The sequence below is a fragment of the Sus scrofa genome, chromosome 14, assembly GCF_054392235.1.
Source record: "Sus scrofa isolate SSC_HxYL_T2T_F1_AM1 chromosome 14, Sscrofa_HxYL_maternal_Yorkshire_Landrace_v2.0, whole genome shotgun sequence".
In the NCBI taxonomy this organism is placed as follows: domain Eukaryota; kingdom Metazoa; phylum Chordata; class Mammalia; order Artiodactyla; family Suidae; genus Sus; species Sus scrofa.
In genome coordinates this window covers 101,591,088-101,613,134 of record NC_139396.1, presented here as the reverse complement: position 1 = coordinate 101,613,134, position 22,047 = coordinate 101,591,088, and the positions used below count along the sequence as shown (strand labels likewise).

Below are 22,047 nucleotides of genomic sequence, written 5' to 3'. Positions count from 1 at the left end.
GCTGCCCAGCCTTCATCTCCATGGTAACCTATGTTGCCACAGCCTGGGAAGAGAGATGATGAGTACCAGAAGAGAGATACTTGTACCAGAAGTGATGATATGCATCTTTTGCTTGTTTTTCATGGGCCAGAGCATTTCCTATGTCATGTGTCATGTCTAACTTTAAAGATGCACAGAGATACAATCTTTGTGTGTGCCTAGAGAAAGAGGGGAACAGAAATCTGGGAGCAAGACCAATAATTGGTGTAGAGACTGGTTTTTAACGAACTATTGACGTGGGTTAGAATTATCATAATGGTCTCCTACTTTGTTCTTCTGAAAGCAACTCATCAGTGTTTATCCTGGGAGTGCTAATTTTTTACTTGTAAATAATGCACATGCTATTTTTTTATTGTGTATGTACGCTGTACTCTCATTATTTCCAAATTTGATACATTTATGATTTTTCTCCTTCCTCTTTTTCCTTCCCACTAGGATTCACACCTCCAGGAATGGACAGATCCTCTCCAGATAACAGCCCGGTGCACGGGATGTTACGCCAGCCATCCATCACGACTGGAGTCAACATCCCCATCATTACTGAACTAGGTAGGTGCAAATGTCAGCTTTGGGTGGATATTTTGGTCCTCTCTTCCAACCCTGCAGGATATGAGGAGGTTGGCCTGTTTCTTAGCTCTATCAGTGTGGTAGGCTCTAGTGGGATTTGTTTAGGGGGAGGTCGGAGAGAGGGATGGGCAGAAATAAGACAGATGACCAAAAGGAAAACTATCTGATTTATCTTTCCTCTGAGATGAATAGACAGTTTCTTTCATGCTGGTCACTGTTTTCAAGGGAGCGTGAGATGATGGATTTGAGGTTGGGACATGCCTTAGGGAACAGGGAAGAAGGGAGGAAAGGTATAGTCCAAGGATTTTTTTCTACTCATTCTCATTGAAATCATCTGAAGAAGTTCCCCCTCCCTGACGTACAAAACCTTAAGTCTAAGCCAACCCCATATTGAGAACTGCATGGAAACATTGGGCTGATATGTGATAATTCTACAATTAATCTATCCTCATTGAACTTTTCCACCAAATGCTATCTTCAGTGACTGCCACTCTGGGCCATCAAAGGACGGGGTTTTGAGGGCCATAATGATTGGTCTGTGGGATCCAGCTTTTAACCTGGCCATGGCCCTCCCCGCTGCTATTGGTGAATGTGCCAAACTGCTTCGTGGTCTCTTCACCTGAAGACAGTCACTAACCACCTCTGGTCCCGAGTCCCTTTACTTTAGGATATTTCCTCGGTTATTCCCTCACTCTTTTCTTTTTCTGTACTTTCCTCCACTCCCTTTCCCCAACCCCTAAATGCTGTATCCAATTAGCTAAACCTGGCAAGTTGCCTTTGGTATCAGTCAATCAGGAAAAAAACAGTGGGACGCACATTCTAATGATAACTGAACTGGGTAAGAAGCACTGTTTTCTTTCACATCAGTATCTCCTTTTGTTTTGTGGTTGGTGCTTCCAACTATCATCAGCTTGTTTTTATTTTATTTTTATTTTTTTATTTCACCGGCTGCAACAGAAAGGCTACCCCATGGCACTGCTTTGAATGTGTTTTATTTGTGGCTCTGGTTGGAATTGACTGTCTTGTTCTGGCCTTTCTTAATGATTTTTTTCCCCACACAGCATCAGTAAACCTTTGATCACACCCATCTGACCTGGCAGTTGTTTCCAAAGCATCTTTGCTCTAATTCATTTCCTTTGGCTTGGGTCTTTTTTTCCTCCTTGTTTCCCCCTGCTCCCCCTCCCACTTTCTCCCTTATAGTCCTCTTCCAACACGCTGTCAGTTTGACTGACATGTCGTCACAGCTCTCAGAGGAAGTCAAAGGAGAAATATAAAATTTTTAAGATAAGAAACCTAAGACGATGCCTTCCCTCCAGCTGTTTATTTTCCTTTATTCTGATTTTATTTGCCTTTTTTTCCTACTAGGCCCTTTCTCCGAAGCTCTGGTTCTGAAGCCATAAAAAAGCAGCCAGATCCTAGGGGACCCTTTCTTACTAAAACCATGGTTTTAAGCAAGGAGGCAAAGGGTGAGGTTAGCAGCCACCCCACCCCCCACATCCCCTGCACTCTGACCCCCACCCTGCTGGTCCAGAGCCCTCTCTGGGAGATTCAGAGTGGACTCATCTAGAAGATGAAGGGCTCTGGGCATGGTGGCTCTTGTCAGGCTCTTCCAGGATTCCCTATGACTTGATTCATAACTCTCTGAAAAGCACCCATTGGCAGCCAGTCTCAGAGCTGGGGATTGATCTTCTAAATAGAGACAGCCAGTGCTGCCCGGTGGTGGGTGGATAGAGAGGTGGGGAGCACCTGCCTTCAAATAACTCATAAATGAAACCAACATGCCAATTCCATGGCCCCCCAAAATGTTTCAAAATAAGAGAGCAGGCTTTTAACACAGGGATCGTGCTTGCCAGGTGTCTGAACACTAAGGAATAAATTGTCCACCATTCAGCACTGCCTTATTGTAGACGGAGCTATTTATCAGGAAAGATTTGCTCAGGACATGGGGTCTCACACTATTTTCTCTTTCCAACAAGAGGACAGGTGTCTTTTTCATGTTTAGCAAAGTTGGCTAAAAGCCTAGGCTTCTGAATTGCTCTCCTCAGAACCTTGGGGTTATAAGAAACCCAAGGAAGTGGTGTGGCCCAGACCTCTGGTTGGAAAATACATCCAAACATCTCTATCTCAGAAAACTTCAGCAGCACTTCAAGCTTATCACTGCCAGGAATTTCTTTATCTATTTTTTTTTTCCCCTTTTGGCCACATCCAAGGCATGTGGCGGTTCTCAGGCCAGGGATTAATTAAACCCACGCCACAGTAGCAACCTGAGCCATAGCAAAGACAATGCTGGATTCTTACCACGCTGAGCCACCAGGGTACTCTGTGTGCGTGTTTGGGGGTGGGGGGTAGATTATTTCATTAATTTTTTTTTCTCTCTTTGTTTGGAATCCATGTGCTACCAGCTAACTAGGATATCTTGATTTGTGATTAGTAGAAAAGAAAAAGCTTGATGCCCCCAATCTGGGGCAACAATTCAGATGTTCAGTTAACATAGTTGAGTCTCCTGAAGACTTTTCCCCTCTCCAGATCTCTTTTATGAGTTCAGCGAACCTTCCATGTGTTCATATCACCCTCACCTTCTGCCTTAAGCCCAATTTTCCTTTGGGTTCTGCCAGCCAGCTCTGGCACTCAGACCACCACCCTCCATCCACCTCCCCTCCCCTTATCTCCACAAGTATTTACCACCTACCTACATGTTCTGAGATGTCTTCCACGTTACCCAGGGCCACCAAAATGCCTTTGAAAAAGCAGAGACGGCACCAACATCAAATAAGTTTTTTAAGCTGTGTTGTATGTTCTTGTCTTCATTCACTTGGAGAGTCTTGGCTGATGTTAGCGGGTTAAAGTCTCCTAGAAGTTCTGCAAGAAGCAAACATCTTTGAAGCTGTTTTAACCTGTTTCCCAGGTGTATTTGATCACCAACAGTTTGGGGCGATTGTTTTCATCTCCTCTTAGCACCCATATAGTTCTGGGAAATAGGCTTTGGGTAATACTGGTTGTTCTCCCTCTGAGACTAGGTGGCCCAGAATGTTGCCGGGATTTTCACTGAACCCGGATTTGTACCTTGGGGTTCTTTCCCAATGGCTCACATCCCCAGCTTGCTGCACATCTCCAGTCATCTCTCATGTCTAGTACCCGCCCCCAGTGTCTTGAGAAGAGGTAACCCACACTGTTCCTTTGGGAGTGTTCACACCCACACCCTTCTCAGCTCTTGCAAGTAATGAAAAGCACATCCCTCTGCATCTTCAAGTTCATGTTTTCTCATTCGCAAGCAGGATGGCTCAACTGTGGCCCATGACATGCATCTGGGTAAATGGGGGAAAGAGAGGAAAAGCTACCGCTTGACCCTGCTAGGATCCCTGAGCAAGGCCTTAACTATGGGCTTGCGACAGGGGCGGAGGGGAGCCGGGCACTTTCATAATGTAGTGGGTGGACCGGACATGAGATCATGAGAGAAACTACCATTTATCAAGGTGCTGGGCCAGCTCACCAAGCAGAATCTCACAAGAGCCTCCTGACAGTCCCAGGAGAGCTGCTAAAATCTCCTCCATTTTACACAGAGAGAAACTAAGGTGTAGAATGAGAAAATGCTTTGCCCAAAGGAGTTAGGGACACAGCCTGGATTCAAAGCCCAACTGTCAGATCCTAGACCTTGTATTTTCACTAACTTGTAACTCAAGTGCTCCTAAGACAATGGGGACCCAGATGTGATAAACTTTGGAAGAAAGAGCCAAGATTTTCACCCATTAGGATCTTTCTCTAGGAAAACAAGATGGTGTCATTTAAAAATAATTCCCTGCCTAGCCTTTTATCCTATTATCATTTTTTCTGCTTTATATGATAAACAAACAAAAAAAAAGTTGTCCCAAAAGTTCCTTTCAGAAAAAAAAAATTAAAACAATAACTCTAGGAAAGCTGCTAATCCCTTTAGAGAGGCATCAGAAAAAAGGAAACCTCATCTATTCTTCACCTAAAAGCACAATAATTATTCCAGAAATCACAAGCCCTCGTCTCCTCCCCCACCGCACACTTCCCCCCACCACCACTTACTTGCTCTGCAAAACTGATAATTTCTGAAGCCAAGATGGGAATGGAAATTAATTTGTCATTTAATTTTTAATAAGTTAAAGACATCTCAGTGACACAACCAATCAGTCTGCACGTGCATGCCAGAAGAGTCCTTGAGGAATCCTCACATGGAAATGAAATACAGCATCAAATGCAGCATCTGCTGAGCTGAAGCACATAAAAGATTGAGCTGTTTAGAAGAGGGGAGGGAGAACGTGGGCGTCCCCAGGCATCTCAGAATGCAGAGCAAGTCTTTGTCAGCAAGCAGCCAAAGACAGCCCAGGGTACCTCTCCCTTGGGAACGTTTCCTCTGGGGTGGCCTTTGTATTGAAGGGGCTGGGTGTGGGCCTGGATTCAGGGCTGAACCCCAGGCACTCCCCAGACCCATTCTCTGGCAGGCTGTGGATTGTGCCTGAGGGTGGATTCCTTGCTACTTGCCTTTGCTATGCTCCCAGTCTAATGCTTTTCCCTCTCCATAAATTGCTCTTTTTCCCTTGTGGCTAAATGTCCCATCCCAGCATGGCTCCTCATCCTTGAAACATGTCCATCTCTCAAAGGACTTGGCTACCAAAAAATGCTTCAGGGTGTTTTTCGTCGTGATCCTAAAACTAGACCAGAGACTTGACCGGCGCTGTCCACCAGCTCTTTGCCAGCCTGCCGTGGAGCACGGCTGCTTGATGTCAGTGCTCTCCAGGCCAAGCAACCTTGAACAAGCACATCGGAGCAGTCCATTGAGTTCCCCTGACCCTGACCCCAACCCCGAGATTCATTGGCAGCTTCTCCCATGCTTTTCTTTCCTTTTCAGTGACTTCCGTGTTTCTGAACCAGTAGCCTGCTCTCTCTCTGATTTTGCTGCTCACATATGTTTTTGGGAGCTAATTCTTGTTTTATACTTCTTCTAGTGAATGATACTAATGTCCAGTTTTTGGACCAAGATGATGACGATGACCCGGACACAGAACTGTACCTCACGCAGCCCTTTGCATGTGGGACAGCGTTTGCCGTCAGCGTCCTGGATTCACTCATGAGCGCGGTGAGTAGGTGGGAGACACAGGGACAGAGCACCTCCAACCTCCACCAGGTGAGAGGCATGAGCTTGAGCCCCAGGGGAGAGCAAACCATGCCAAGCTGGCCATGTGGAAGGGGATGCTGATGTCAGTCAAACTAGCACACACCTAAACCTCTAATAATAAATTCTTGAAAGTGTGAGGAAGGCAAGGAAGGCGATGAGTGAATATAGGTGAGTACTTGACCTGGTCTCAGGATCAGAGAAAGATTTCCCCAAAGGAAGAATATGTATTTTGTGTCAAAATCTGAGCAATAACTAGGGGAGATTTTGTGAGGAAGTGTATCCACCGAAGAAGGACAGCAAAGGTGAAGGCTAAGTCCTGGCGTGGGGGAAGGGTACCTGGCAGGTTCAAAGAAGGCAAAGAAAGCCTGGATAGCTGGACCTCAGTGAGAGAGGGAAATGGGAGGACAAGGCAGAGTTGGATCCTCAAAACCCATTTCTTGTTTTTGGTCCTTTTCCAAAGAGCGATGGGGAAGCTTTGAAAGGTTTTTAGTCAGCACGTCATGTCATCAGGTTTACATTTTCTGAGGATGGGCTGGGCAGGTTTGTGGAGGATGGTCAGGGGGTAGGATGGCAGCAAGAAGTCTGAGTAAGAGGCTTTCAGTACGTGGACAGGGGTGGAGCTGGCAGAGCTGGAGGGGGTGGGTGGATTGAGTAGTACTGGCCAATAAAATCGATAGGGCTTGAATATGAGCAGAAGGCGGAAGATGACAGAGTATCAAGGCTGACTCCTAGGTCACTGCCTTTCACTGAAATGGAGTTCTGGGGGAGGCGTGGGTGTGAGGCAAGGCCTTGTTGGTCTCTACCTCAGGGAAGGAATGGAGAGGTGGCAGAGAGAGGAGGGTAGGTTGTCCCTTCGGTGTCTTTTATAACTTGATATACATCAGTCAAGGCATTTGCTTTTTTCACTTGTGAGACCAAAACTAAATAGCAATGACAAAGTAGGTCCCCTCTTAAAGGAGCCATCCTGAGCCACAAAAGGCAAAGCAGATAGTAGATTGGGGACTGTGAAGTATTCCCACTGAGTGTCTTTATTTATTATGTAGAAAATATTATGTTATTTTGAAATTCTCAACATCACCATTTGTAAAAATACAGACATAGTCTGGATAAAAACTGACCTCTGGAGAATCCACCAAAAAAAAAGGGTTTTATTGAGCACATGAAAACCATAAACAGAGTTCAGAGAGTTCTTATACCCATATTTTTCTTCAAGTGATTAAGACCGCTATTCTGCATGTGTTAAACAACTGATATGCTAATTATGCATTCTTCTCATCTATTCATTAAAGCTAATCCCAGAAGGAACGCTATTTGAGGAAAGAAAAAACATAGAGCTTTTTAGGACTAATTTAGGTTATTCTATATTCCTGAATGTGATCCAGCTACAAGCACATCTTAGTTAAAAATCAGAATTATAGATTTAAAAATAAATATGAGACAACATTCATTTGAATTAAGGTTAGCTGGGCTTCATGCCATCCAATTGCTTCCCAAGCCAAGGAGAGAAAATGGTCCCTAAAGAAGGTCATCTTGGTTTCCCAGGGCTCATAACCTTTCTGATGGCTTGAGGATACCGAGCCTAACCTTTCTACCTGCTGGTGATGTTGGGCTCATTTTGGGCAGACTCCTTAAAGAGGCCAGAGAGCTCAAGAGAAGCAACAGGATATGCTCATTATGGTACCATATTTTCTGTAATAGTCCTCACCCTCTCAAATCCACTTTCAAACAGACTTCACTAATTCATCTCCTCAGAAATTTCATTTTACTTCTGATCCCAGCTAGACAGATTACAGAAGACTGTTCTCATTAAAAGGTGATTAACCTGTTTGTAGTAGTGTTTTGTTTTCTTTTTTTCCAGAACTGTAAAATACTCTATCCCAATTTTCAAAAATCTAAATTTACAAAATTGTTTCTACACAGCAGATGTTTGGTATATTCCAGGCAGGATCAGCTACATAATTCGAAAGCCTGAATCCTCTCTTTATCTTTAACTTTTGCCATTTTTGTTATAATATGTCTTGATGTGGGCCTGTTTGGGTTCAGCTTGTTTGGGGCCCTCTGTGCTTCCTGTATCTTGGTATCTGTTTCCTTTAGAACTGGAAAGTTTTCAGCCATAATTTCTTCAAATATATTTTCAATCCCCTTTTCTTTTTCTTCTCCTTCTGGAATCCCTATTATGCATAGAGTGGCCTGCTTTGCATTACCCCATAGATCGCTTACATTGCTTTCACGTTTTTTTCATTTGGTTTTCTGTCTGTTGTCCTGATTGGGTGATTTCCATTATTCTATCTTCTATAATAAAAAAAAATTTAAATTAAAAAAAAGCCTGGTTTTTCATAAGTGACTAAGAATTTCAACATGGTGACAGCAGAGCCTTAAACCAAATGAGTGTGGGCTGTGGGTAACATCACAGGCCACACATCATAAAGCCAGTCTTGGTTGTAAGGAGTAAAACTGGTTTTAAGCACCAAAGAACTTTACCTCTACACAGTCAAGAGGGCATGAGGTGGCCGTGGGGTGGGGTGGGAGGCATGTCTATGTTTGAGCTGCACAGCATCGCTGGCTGTCTACAGCAGCCCTAAGGAGTCAATCCTTGGAAACTCAGCTGAGAAATCAAAGTGGGTTGGTTTCAAATTTTTTTTTTTAATCTTTCTCTAATCTCCTTTGAAATGCAAACTAAAAATGTTTGAGAGAGGGTGGCTAAGGCATGTGTGGATAAAGTAGTCTGCTAGTGAAGAAATGGCACTCCTGAATTCCAGCCTGGGAAGAAAGGGTGTCAGGAATCTAGTAACTGTTACTGTAATTATCATCAGCTGAGTAATTTCTTGATGGTCCAGGATGGTGCAAAGCACCTCATTATTATGATTTGGGACAGTATTATTTTGGACAATAATGTGAATAAGCCTGGTTGAAGTGTTGAAGCAAGACCTATTTAACCAATACACTGTTATGACTTCTCAAATCATTCATCAAAACGCCTGTCCAGGAGTTCCCATTATGGCGAGGCAGAAATGACTCTGACTAGGAACCATGAGGTTGCAGGTTCAATCCCTGGCCTCACTCAGTGGGTTAAGGATCTGGCATTGCCGTGAGCTGTGGTGTAGGTTGCAGATGTAGCTCAGATCCTGTGTGGCTGTGGCTGTGGTGTAGGCCAGTAGCTGTAGCTCTAATTAGACCCCTAGCCTGGGAACCTTCATATGCCAAGGGTGTGGCCCTAAAAAAACAAACAAAACAAAACAAATCAAAAATGCCTGTCCACTTACTCCAGTGATGTCTCAAATTGAATCTCGTTCAACAGACCCAAATGGATCTAGACCTTGTGATAAAATATTACTTGTGATTTCTTTGCATTCCACCCCAACCCTAATTTATGAAAAAAAAATAGATTATCTAGTACCGAGGCAGTAACTAGAAGAAACTAAAAGGGTTGGCAGGAATATAAATTGAGAAAGTAAGACTCTAAACAGCAGGAGGCAGAGGTAATCTTCCATCTCAGGCATCCGCGTCCAAGCGACATCACAACATGCACACACACATTTCTCTAGATGTGCATGATCTCCTTTTCCCAGCATTCCTCCCCAAATTGCCATTTAATCATGTGTCTAAACACTCCCTGAATATTGTCCTTCATAACTCAACTCCTGCTGCTTACTGCTTCATTTGTTAAAAAGAATAATGTTTCGATTCATCACATGCATTCCTGGAACAGATAGGGATGTTACAGACATGGCTTCATGGCTTTCTCCTGCATATCAACAGCAGAAACCCATGATGAGAGAGAATAATTACGTATATGGATATATCCCTTTAAGGAGAAGATCATAAGAAATGTATTTTCCAGAATGATCCAGCTTGATGCCCACACACACATGAAAAAGATGAAAGAAAGCCTCTCGATAAAACTGGCACCTGAGTATTTATAATTCTTTTTCACACAGCCTCCATTTTCCCCTACCCTCACCCCAAACTGATTTCCACCTGGAACCTCTCTGGAAAGAAAAAAATAAGTCAGGGACTCAAGAGCCATTCTGCTCGCATGTAGATCCTAGCACTGCCATTCACTGCTTGTATGACCTTCACCTCTTCAGGCCCTGGTTTTCCCATCTTTAAAATGGGGATAATAATGGTCCTAGGACCATTGAGATGAATGAGCTAAAGCTGTAAAGTGGTGAGTGCAGTGCTTAGCACAGAGCAAGCTCCATATGCATTTATTGTTATTAATCAATGCATTTATCGGGCCCTTAGTACATGTCAGGCACTATCTTCCATGCTGGGGATCCTGCACTGAAGAAGAAGGATTAAGACCCTGCCCTCATGTGGTTTGAATTGTCATTTGAGTGGGCAGTTAACTATCCAAGTAACGGTCACTATGTCAGTGGGTGCGTGAATAATATCAGTTAGGGGTAACTAATTTGAAGAACTTAAAATAGTTTGAATGGGTATGGAGACCTCTTTTAGCTACAGTGGTCAGAGTAAAACTGTCTCAGGAGGATAACTTTGAGGCTGACACTGAAAAATCAGGAGAATAGCTAGAGGGGATGGGGACTCGATTTCCCAGACAGAGAGCTGGGCTCCCTGTTTGCCAGAAATAACTCAGCTTATGTTGCTAAGACTGGAGGATACTACCCTATAGAAGATGGACCTGTATGATTGACTCTTAACTGGACTTGGATTAAGGGCTGAACCCTCGACGTATGTTGTGGAGAAGGCTGAGTTCGTGGTCAACCCAAGCTAACCCTGGGTGGTATGGTATGATGTCAGCTGCATAAACAAATCACTCCTCCATGGCTCTCCTCCTTACACGCTGCTCAGGAGCCACCACTTACACTGTTCACAAGGAGACAGCCCACGGGCCATCCTGCAGCAGATGAGATGACACTGGTGTCTGTGTGGCAAACGGTGGTACGTTTCGTTGGGCTCAACACACTGCCACTGTCACATCAGGCCAGGCGAGTCCAGGATTGAAAAAAAAAATCAAATAGTTCGCATCACTCACAAAAGAAAAATACTAAAAATAAAAATCTACACCATGAAAACTAGCAAATATAAAAAATGGCAGCTATGACATGGAAAATGACAATTTTAGAGCAATTATAAACGAAAGGCAAAGTGCCATTAAAGTTAAGGCAATGTTATTAAAAGATGTGTTAATTTTCAGTTAAATTTTCTATAAAAGACCAATTAGTTTAAAAGGCTTGACAGCATTAACTGTGAAACATAAGCTCTGGTAATTATACTTTAAAAAAATAAAAAGAGGAAGATGCAGGCGCAGAGGGGCCTCCACGGAGCAGGCTAGATGGCGCTGCGGGCTCAGGTTTCCCCGTTTTAATTGGCTGCTCCTTTCCCCAGCATTTCTAGGTTTCCTCACTGCCTGATACCCTCTCTACTTAAAGAATCTGAGAATGCCCAAAGCTTGGAGGAGGCTAAGGGACCACCCGTGTGATATGGGCCAGCTTTCTGATATTAGAGCTGGGAACAGGAAGAAAGGGATTTTCCAAGTTGGTTACATTCTTAGTCATTCTTTCTATAAACTACCATTTATTGAGTATTTGTTGTACATTAAAAGTTACACAAAGTATCTCATTTAACACTACCCTGCAACCCGTGTTTTTGTTTGTTTGTTTGTTTCTTCTTATCCCTGGCAAATGGATGAGGAATTTGAGACATAGAAATCAGGCAACTTTCCTATTGTCACAGAGATTGAAAGGCAAAGCAGGGATTTTAAACTATACTAGCTGATTTCTGAAGTCTGTACACAGAATCATGGTGCCCTGTTACCATACTTAAGATGAAAGGCTACTCTGACCTTGGCTCTGGGAAGAGGAACTCCCATATTCCTTAGACTACACAGGTCTCTGGATTCCAGGCACTTAGCAGCACCCTGGAGAATTCAGCTCTCATAAACTCCCCAACAAATATGCATACAGGAACAACCATAGCAAAGACCTCTGTCCACAGCATCCCTGGAGACTGATCCTGCCAGGTTGGAGGTGCTATGCAAGACAGGAGTTCTAGCACAGATATAGTGAACATGGGCCACGGTGAGGCACAGAAAAGACTAGCAGTGCAAAATTTAGGAGGCAAAGGGTCATACCTGCATATTACAGAATTTTGTTTTTTTTCAATCTAGTGTTTCTGTTACCCCAGAAAAGAATTGTGTCTTCTGGGCCAGGTGATTTGTAGAGAGGTTTGTTCTAGCTGTGACATCTTCCACAGGGGTAGTTTTCAGAAATTGGCATTTGAGGTCCTTATACCTGGTTTGTCCCCATGATGCTGAAACAGTCACTTCCTAGGCAGAGAGCCCTGGATGTGATGCTTCATTGCAGACCTCTCTATGCTCTGAGAGTGGTACTCTGGCCCCATCAAGAAACGCGTGCCCTCCAAAATGACCGACTAGACACCTTTTTTCAGGTAAAATATTATCTCTCCCCCAAGTTGCTCAGATCACAAAGAGACCTTGATACATGCCCAGAGCACACCCATAGGCAGTGCTCAAAATACTTCTCTTTGGCTGAATATTGAGGCATCAAAACTGGAGAAAGTGTGCTCTGCTGACAGACATCATTATTCTCCATCAGAGCAGATACTGTTGCCCATAGCACTGCTCCTTGATGCCTGCATGAAAAAAGTCAAAAAGAGAGATCTGGGATACAGTGCCGGCTTAGAGGGCAGAGAATTGCATATCGGTATAGTGGTTCCAGAATTGTTCGGGCACCTGTGAAACCCTCTGACCCAACCTGAAATTATATACCTTGATGGGCAGTTTTGAAAGTGACATACTCTTTGAATAACATACAATTTCAGTCCAAACCAAGAGCCAGGGATTAGTAGGTGCTCAATAAATGTCAGTGACTGATTGATCAAAAAGATTATGCTGTTTCAGTGTAACTGATTTCAACACAGAAGGGGAACTATGTTAAGGTCAAATCCTAAAGATTCAATGTAACAATCACCTTGCATGTTGACCTTCTAGACTTGTCGCTGCCAAGCAGAACTTAAAAGAATGTTCTTTGTTTAAAAATCATTGAATGTGTTTTCCTTAGAACATGTATTCATGCTGAGTTGGAAAATTTGCAAAGAGCAGAGATATATAAAGAAGAAAATTTAAATTAACCATATTCCCAACACTCACAGATAAGCATGGTTAGTATTTTGGTATACTTCTTTCCAGATGGGTAGATAAATATGGAATCATCCAATTTTATATCTTGGTTTTCTTTTCATAGTTAGTGTTTTTCCCAGAGTGTTTAATCATGTCATATCCTTGGGTATAACGGTTTGCAAAGCCTCCATAGGACTATCTGATAACTCAAACATACTCTGGGTGTTCTAGAATCTATTTAAACATTTTCTATTATCGGATTTTTCTGTTTCTTAAATTTTTATTATAACAATAATTAATCCTGTGATAAACATTATTGCATGTAAATCTTTAGACAAGAAACAACTTATTATCTGGAGGTTGCAGGTTTTTAACAAATGGGAACACATTTAAAGTTCTTAATGCATACTGCCAGATTATATCCCAGAACCAGGTGTATTACCATCACTGGTACATAAAGGCCAGTTCATGCACTTTGGTGGGCACAGATTCTCATTTGCCTTAGGGATCCTTTTAATTGTGTCTGTGAAAGCTTTTTTTTTTTTTTTGTCTTTTGTCCCTTTAGGGCTGCACCCATGGCATATGGAGTTTCCCAGGCTAGGGGTCTAATTGGAGCTGTAGCCACCAGCCTATGCCACAGCCACAGCAACACCAGATCCGAGCCATGTCTGCGACCTACACCACAGCTCATGGCAACACCAGATCCTTAACCCACTGAGTGAGGCCAGGGATTGAACCTGCAACCTCAAGGTTCCTATTCAGTTCGTTTCCACTGAGTCATGATGGGAACTCCTATGATAGCTTCGAAGTATATAAAATTTTAATTTGTGTATAACCATGTAAAGGCATATTTTCATTTGTGAATTCTATAGTTTTTATGCTTTCAAAGTGCTTGCTCAACAAGAGAACTCATCAGGTATCCTGAGCGCAGCTAAATACTGAACGATATTTTCATCAGGTTGTTTGTGGTTACATTTTTTTGCCTTCGACTATGTTATAGCATTTACTTCCTTTCCCCCCAACTTTATTGGGACATAATTGACTTGTAACATTATGCAAATGGAAGGTGTACAATCAAATGCATATATATTGTAAAATGATTACCACAATAAGGTTAACACATCTATCAATTTTTTGTTGTTGTTGAGAACTTTTAAAATCTACTCTCTTAGCAGTTTTAAAATATTATCACTATTTGTTACTGTATTTTCAACTGTAGTCACTTCACTTTAACACATTACATCCCCAGAATTTATTCATCAGATAACTGGAGTATGTATCTTATGACCACGTTCACTCATTTTTCCCACTCCCCACTTCCTGCCCCTGGCAACAACCAGTCTCTTCTCTGTTTCTATGAGACCAGTTTAGTTGGTTTGTTTTTTGCTTTTTTAGATTCCACATATAAGTGAGAGTATGTAGTATTTGTATTTCTCTCACTTATTTCACTTAGGTTAATGCTTTTGGGTTTTATCCATCTTGTTACAAATAGCAGAATTTCCATCTTTTTATGGCCAAATAATATTCCATTATGTATGTATGAATATAAACCACTTTTTTTTTAATCCATTCATTTGCCAATGGATTCTTCGGTTGTTTCCATGTCTTAGCTGTATTTGTAGTTTTTTGAGGAATCATCATACTGTTTTCCATAGTGACTGTACCAATTTACATTCCCACTAGCAGCATATAAAGGTTTCCGTCTCTCTGCTTACTCACCAGCACTTGTTATTTCTCATCTTTTTGACAGTAGTCATTCTAACAGGTGTAACAGGATATATCACTGTGGTTTTGATTTGCATTTTCCCTGGTGATTAGTGAATGATGTTGAGCATCCTTTAAAGTACCTATTGGCCGTTCGAATATCTTCTTTGAAAAAAATGTCTATTCAGGTCCTTTGCCCATTTTTAATCCAAATTATTTGGTGGGTTTTTTTTTTTTTTTTTTTTTTTTTGCTATTATGTTGCATGACTTGCATTTACTTCCTTTTTTTAGAAATTAAAGATATATTTACACAGTATATATATCTTTATATATCAAGAAGATATATAAATAAATTTATAGGAAAAAAAGAAAATCAGAATTCTATTACCAGGAATTACTTGCCAAATAAAATTTTGGGGTATTAAATAAGAGTTATTTTCATATTACTGTAACTATATTTATTGAGAGCCTGCACTTTTATGAGTTAGATCATGATTTTTTTGGATCCTACTTTTTGAGTATTTTAATGTTATGTTACATAATTATTAATATGACATTAAATATTCTCTGGAAGCATAACATTAATATCTGTACAATTTAGGGGGTTTCATTATGGCTCAGTGGTAATGAACCTAAGTAGTATCCATGAGGATGCAGTTCTAACCCTGGCCCCGCTCAGTGAGTTAAGGATCCGGTGCTGCTGTGAGCTGTGATGTAGGTCACAGATGCAGCTTAGATCCTGCCTTGTTGTGTCTGTGGTGTAGGCTGGCAGCTGCAGCTCCAATTCGACCCCTAGCCCAGGAACTTTCATATGCTGCAGGTGTGGCCTCAAAAAGCACACACACACACACAAAAAAGTACAATTTAAGTCATGTATCTTTTATTCACATTACCATATTGTTGAAATTTTTTCCAGATAGCCATTTCCCCTAAATCATTTGCTGAATAAATGTCTGTTTTCCATTGTGAGTGATGCATTCTTATCACATTAAGAAATGGAACTGTAGGAGTTCCCTTCGTGGCACAGTGGTTAACGAATCCGACTAGGAACCATGAGGTTGTGGGTTCGGTCCCTGGCCTTGCTCAGTGGGTTAAGGATCCAGCATTGCCGTGAGCTCTGGTGTAGGTTGCAGACGAGGCTTGGATCTCGAGTTGCTGTGGCTGTGGTGTAGGCCGGAGGTTACAGCTCCGATTCGACCCCTAGCCTGGGAACCTCCATATGCCACAGGAAGCAGCCCTAGAAAAGGCAAAAAAAAAAAAAAAGACAAAAGAAAAAAAAAAAAAGAAATGGAACTGTAAACGTTTTTTGTAAAGTGCTAGATGAAGATTTTAGGGTTTCAAGAGCCATACAAACTCTGTTGAAAATACTAAATTCTGCCGTTATAACACAAAAGCTGGTAGTAAGCAAATAGAAATGTCTGAGTCTCAATAAAACTTTATTAAAAACAAACGAAAACAAGTGACAGTCTGGATTTGGTCCAGGGCCCCGATTTGCCAAGTCCTGGATTAAGGTGTCATAACTACAAAACTGTGGTTCTCAATCCATTCTGTTTGATTAATCTAATTTTTAACATTGTGTACAAAGTTTAGTTATATTTTTACTATTTATTACAATACCTCAGAGGACAATTTTATTAACTGTTTCCAGAGAAAATTATCATAATTTTATCAAGTTTTAAAACATATCAATTCACTAAATATCCTCTTGCTATTTCATTAATTGATGCTTTATTATTTCATCCTTCTGTTTTCCTGATAAAAAGAACAGAAAATTATTTTAATGTTTACCATTATTTGTTGAAACTCTTTCATACTTAATAATAAAAGCGTAAGACTTGGAATTTGCTTCTGTAGCTTTGGCCTCAATCCATGAGAGTTTTATATGTCATTTTCAGATAGTTTTTAATTTTTAAATACCCTGTACTCTGAGTTTGATTTCCGTCTCGACCCAAAATTATTTAGGATACTTAAAAAAAAACAAAACAAAAAACCCTTGGAGGAGTTGAGATATTTACTTTTGTTTCCACTATTATATTTATTTTTAAAATATAGACCATACAGCTTATACTTCATTATTATACTGAGATTTTATACTTTGGGCCATTGATCATGCTTTGTAACTATTGTTTCGAAGCTATCTAAAAATGTTATGAAGTTTAGCATAGGTCTACTAAATACTCTTATTATATTCTTAGTTTCCCCATATTTTGTCTGTTTGAACTGTGAAAACAAGAAACAATGATATTTCACATATAACTTTTACAGATGACTCTCAGTCCTTATTTATTTTACTATAATTGCTAATCAGTTTTGCTGTCTATATTTTAGCTATAATATTTTTTCTATAAATAAGCTATATATTTATTATAAATTTTAGCTATGAACATAAAGTTAACTCACTTTATATAATTTTTTAAAAATTTTCCCTTTAAATATAGTTTTCTTTGCCTATTTTGTTTTTTTCCTCTTTGTCTCTGGAGATACCAGAGTTTGATTTTGATTTTGGTTTTTGAACAAGTTTAAGAATTGTTGCCATTTTACCAAGTCATTTAGCTCATTTATGTTTAGTTACATAATCTATAATGCTAAAATTTTGCATTATGCTTTGTTTTTATAATTGTGTCTTTTTTTATCTATCTTTGGGCATAAGGTCTGTATTTTGTATGCTTATATTCTCTAGTGATGTATAAATTGTACATTCTATTTTTAATTCTAGTTGGTGGTTACCAGACACTCTATCATTATCACTCTATCAAACTATATTTTCTAACTATTATTATCTAGAAAAACTTAGTAGCTTTTGATTCCTTCCTCTATAAGATCAGGGAATTTACGTGTCTTTACTTCCATCCTTCTTTCTCAAGGAAGTTCCCATTGTAGCATAGCAGAAACAAATCTGCTTAGCAGTGGGATCCTGCTGTGTAGCACTGGGAACTCTGTCTAGTTAATTATGATGGAACACGTAAAGTGAGAAAAAACAATGTATACATGTCTGTGTAACTGGGTCACCATGCTGTACAGTAGAAAAAATATAGATATAAAGAAATGATTAAAAAAAAAAAAAAGAAAAAAAGAAACGAATCTGACTAGTATCCATGAGGTTGTGGTTTGATCCCTGGCGTCACTTGGTAGGATCTGGCGTTGCCATGAGCTGTGACGTAGGTCACAGATGCAGCTTGGATCCCACATTGCCTTGGCTGTAGGCTGGCAGCTGTAGCTCTGATTTGACCACCTAGCCTGGGAACTTGCATATGCTGCGGGTGTGGGCCTAAAAAGAAAAAAAAAAAAATTAGTATTACTCTATTGATAGATAATAGTTTATCATGATTTTCTGTCATACTTTTTCTTTCAAGAATTACTTTTGACAGTTGCATTGTTTTATAATAATATATCCTTTTTAAAATTCCATGTTTTAATATATTTCACCAGTAGTTTCAAACCAAATTTACTTATTTTTTTAATTTTTAAAAGTTTAAAACGATCTTGAAGGAAGATGATATTTTTTCTGAGTTTTTATTTATTTATTTATTTGCTTTTTAGGGCTGCATCTGCGGCATATGGCATTTCCCAGGCTAGGGGTCAAATCCGAGCTACAACTGCCAGCCTATACCACAGCCACAACAACTCGGGGTCTGAGCTGCATCTGCAACCTACACCACACAGCTCATGGCAATGCTGGATCCCCGACCCACTGAGTGAGGCCAGGGATCAAATCTTCATCCTCATGGATACTAGTTGGATTTGTTTCCTCTGTATCACAACAGGAACCTCCTGAGTAGTTTTTAAAATGAAGTAAATCTGTAAATTCTTAGGTATCAGAGATTAAAAATATTTATATTGCCTTCACAAATGACGTAGAGTTTAGCTGCATGTAGCATTCTTGGGATAAATGTGTCCTTTCAAAATTCAGTTGATAGGACTCTTTTCTAGATAAGTCTCTGGCTAAGCTGATCTTATACTTTTTTTTTTCCTTACAGCGTTGTGTTAGGCCACTTTCTCTCTTCATTCACTATTTTAAATTCAAATGTTCATCTAGTACAAGTCTAGGTGTTGGCCATGTTCACTGGATAAACCATTTTCATTTTCATCCTCAGTTCATTCTTCAGCTTGGGACAGATTATATTCGTTTCCTTGCTTGTGTCCTCATTTTTACCTGTTTGAATTTTGTTTACAATGTTAATTTTTAACACTCGCTATTTACCAATTTGACCCCTGTTGTCTTTCCTCAGCCAGCATTCTCATAAAAGCTTTTTAAAAGGAAAGAAAATTTCTTTCTGTAGTTTAGGAGATCTTAGTTTTACTTCCACATATTTTGTCTGTGTATGTGTGATTTTCAGTTCTACAACTTACTGTTTTATTTTTTTATTGTCATAAGGACACTTCATGTGAGATTTACCCCGTTTAATATATTTTTCAGTGAACAATAAATTATTGTTAATTGCTGTTTACTAACAGATGAAAATCTGGTCATTACAAGTTTAGTTACTTTTAACTTTTTGTAAACATCTTTATAGGGATATCATTAATATTATGCAATTTATTTTTTTTGTCTTTCTTTTTAGGGCCGCATCCATGGCATATGGAGGTTCCCAGGCTAGGGGTCAAATCGGAGCTATAGTCTCTGGCCCACACCAGAGCCACAGCAACGTGGGATCTGAGCCGCGTGTCTGCAACTTACACCACAGCTCACAGCAATGCCGGATCCTTAGCCCACTGAGTAAGGCCAGGGATCAAACCCAAAACCTCACGGTTCCTAGTCGGATTAGTTAACCACTGAGCCACAACAGGAACTCCGATAAAGAATTCTCAGTTTTGACGAGGTTTAATTTATCTATTTTTTTTCCTTTTATTGCCTGTGCTTTGGATATTATAGTTAAGAATCAGTTTTCAAATCAAAGCCATAATGATTTACTTCTAAGTTTTCTTCTATGGTTTTTATAGTTTTACCTTTTATATTTAGGTCTTTGATCCATTTTGAATTAGTTTTTGTATATGGTGTGAGGTAGGGGTCCAAATTTATTCTGAATATAGATACCCTGTTGTGGTAACATTTGTTTAAGAGACTGTATTTTTTCTCTGTAGAATGGTCTTGGCACCTTTGTTGAAAATCAGTTGACACAAAGTGTATTAGTTTATTTCTGGACTCTCAATTTGATTCCAATGGTCTATAAGTCTGTCCTTATGGTGTACCATATGCTCTTGATTATAGTACCTTTATTGTATGTTTTAAAGCAGGAAGTGTGAGTCTTGCAAACTTATGTTTCTTTTTTAAGATGCTTTGGTTATTTGTGGATGCTTGCAATTTCACATGAGTTTTAACATCAGATTTCCCATTTCTGTATGATCGTGGGATTTTGAAAGAAATTGCATTGAATCTGTAGATTTTTGGGGGGAGTATTGCTATCTTAATAATACTAAGTCTTCCAGTCCATAAACTTGAGATCTCTTTCCATTTATTTATATTTTCTTTAATTCATCAAGATTTTGTAGTTTCCAGTGTACCAATCTTGCATCTCCTTGGTTAAATTTATTCCTAAGTATTTTATTCTTGGTGATTCATTGTAACAGAAATTGTTTTTTGGAACTTCATTCTTATAATGTTCATTGCAAGTGCACAGATACACAAATGACTTTTGTATATTGATTTTTGTATCCTGCTCCCTTGCTGAACTCATTCATTATCTAGAATAGCATTTTAGTAAGTTCTTTAGGATTTTCTATATCCAAGATCATATTCTCTTTGACTAGAGATAGTTTTACCCCTTCCTTTTTGATATGGTTACCTTTGTTTCTTTCTAGCCCTCACTAAGACCACCAGTGCTATGTTGAATGGAAGTGATGAGAGCTGTTTTCCTTGTCTTGCTCCTGATCTTAAGGGGAAGCATTCATTCTTTCACCAATAAGTTTGATGTTACTGTGGTTTTTTAATACATGCCTTTTTTCAGGTTGAGGAGATTCCTTTCCATTCCTAGTTTATCGAGTGTGTTTGTCACAAAAGGGCATTGCTTTTTTTTTTAACCATTTATCATCACATTCATTTTAATTTCAATATCTTACCTAAAAATAATTGCGTAAATTGTGTGAAGTCTAATTATTTCTTATCAGATCTCTTACTTATTAGAGATACTTCATATTTTTAAAAATTGATTTTGATTCTAAAACAAATGCTTCCTAAATTTTTCTTTTATGTCTTCCAGTAGCTATTTAACCAACTATAACCAATGCTCTTCCTTTGTATCTTAAACACTGTGGTTCCCCTTTAAAAAATATTCATACTGACTCTTTCTTTCTCTCTATACATTTGAGCAAGGAGAAGTCTATTTTTCAGTGTCCAAGGTCTTGAATGTTTTGCTTTCCATGTTTCATGCCAGTGGACACCTCCATTGGTGTTGATCTAGAAGGGAATTACAGCATAAAGCCCTTGTCAAGGTTGGATGTCTAGCACTCCCTCATTTTCTGTGCCTCAGGGCTGAGGAGGTGTATTCTGCTTCTGATGATGGACTGTTGGACTATAGAGAATGGTATTTACCTCTGAAGACTTTGGGAAGTCCTGTCCTACTGCTGTCAAAGCCCAGGATGCAGAGCCCTTTGACCCTTGCTGTGCTATTCCTGAGTCTAAATGGGGTCCGAGCATGGAGGCAGCCTGAGACCTGACAAGTGCAGATTCAAGGGTAAAATGAATGGCTTTGGTGTACAATATCCCCCTCCCTCCCCCAAAACCCCCCCAAAACAGAAAAGATTTTTTTCAAAGGGGAGATTAGGAATGGGTTGACTGGTCCTCTCATCAACAAAGGCCTGAATGTCTGATATGAGGCCATGAACTATTTATCAGTGTTTCCTGTGCACAAGGCACTTTTCTAAGTGCCTCACACATATTAGTTATATAGTCCTTACAACTGCTCTGTTACATTTTATGGATCATGCACTGAGGCACAGAAATGATAAATAACCTTCCAAAGTCACGCAGCTACTGAGTGGTGAGGTCAGCATTAAACCTTCAGCCTGACTCTCACCCCTTGACCCTGCCAGCAACATTTCCTTCTTTACTTGTTCTTGTTTGGCTTCTCTGCCCCGGGGCACATCTGAGCTCCAGGAGATGATAGATACATTCTCCTTAGGGTCTGACTGGTTCTGAATCACAGTCCTTGTTCCCTCTGCTGTTGGAATTTTGCATCGCTTTGGGTGTTTTTGTGAGGACTTCAATGAGGAAAGTGATTCCAGCCTCATGAGGAGCTATGATCTTAACTCAGAAGTCCTCGTGGAATTCTTTGCATATAAACTTGATCTTAATGATGGTGCTTATTTTACAGATGAGAAAATCAAAGCCCAGAACGATTAGGCAACCTCCCCCAAGACATAGAACTAGTGATGGCCAAGCAGGAGAGAACTCATTCTTACCTGGTTTGTTCCCCACTAGGTTTTGCCAGGTAAACTGTCCAAGAAACTGCTGGAATAAAAATGCAGCTGTCTTTCCTAATCTGCTCCCAAAGGTTCA

The 22,047-nt window shown here is 40.1% G+C and overlaps 1 protein-coding gene across 38 annotated transcripts in view; it reads left to right on the top strand.

The window, feature by feature from the left end:
* Window positions 1-22,047, top strand: part of KCNMA1 (potassium calcium-activated channel subfamily M alpha 1) — a 753,494-nt gene that overhangs the window by 716,474 nt on the left and 14,973 nt on the right. For 24 of the 38 annotated variants that reach the window (XR_014825729.1, XM_084993162.1, XM_021072164.2 and 21 more), the window contains 2 exon segments: window positions 475-588; window positions 5,577-5,707. Coding sequence is in view for 36 of the 38 variants with exons in the window: in XM_084993162.1 (XP_084849288.1) it covers window positions 475-588; window positions 5,577-5,707 (245 nt within the window). In the remaining 2 variants the exon portion in view is untranslated. 38 annotated transcript variants of the gene reach the window in all.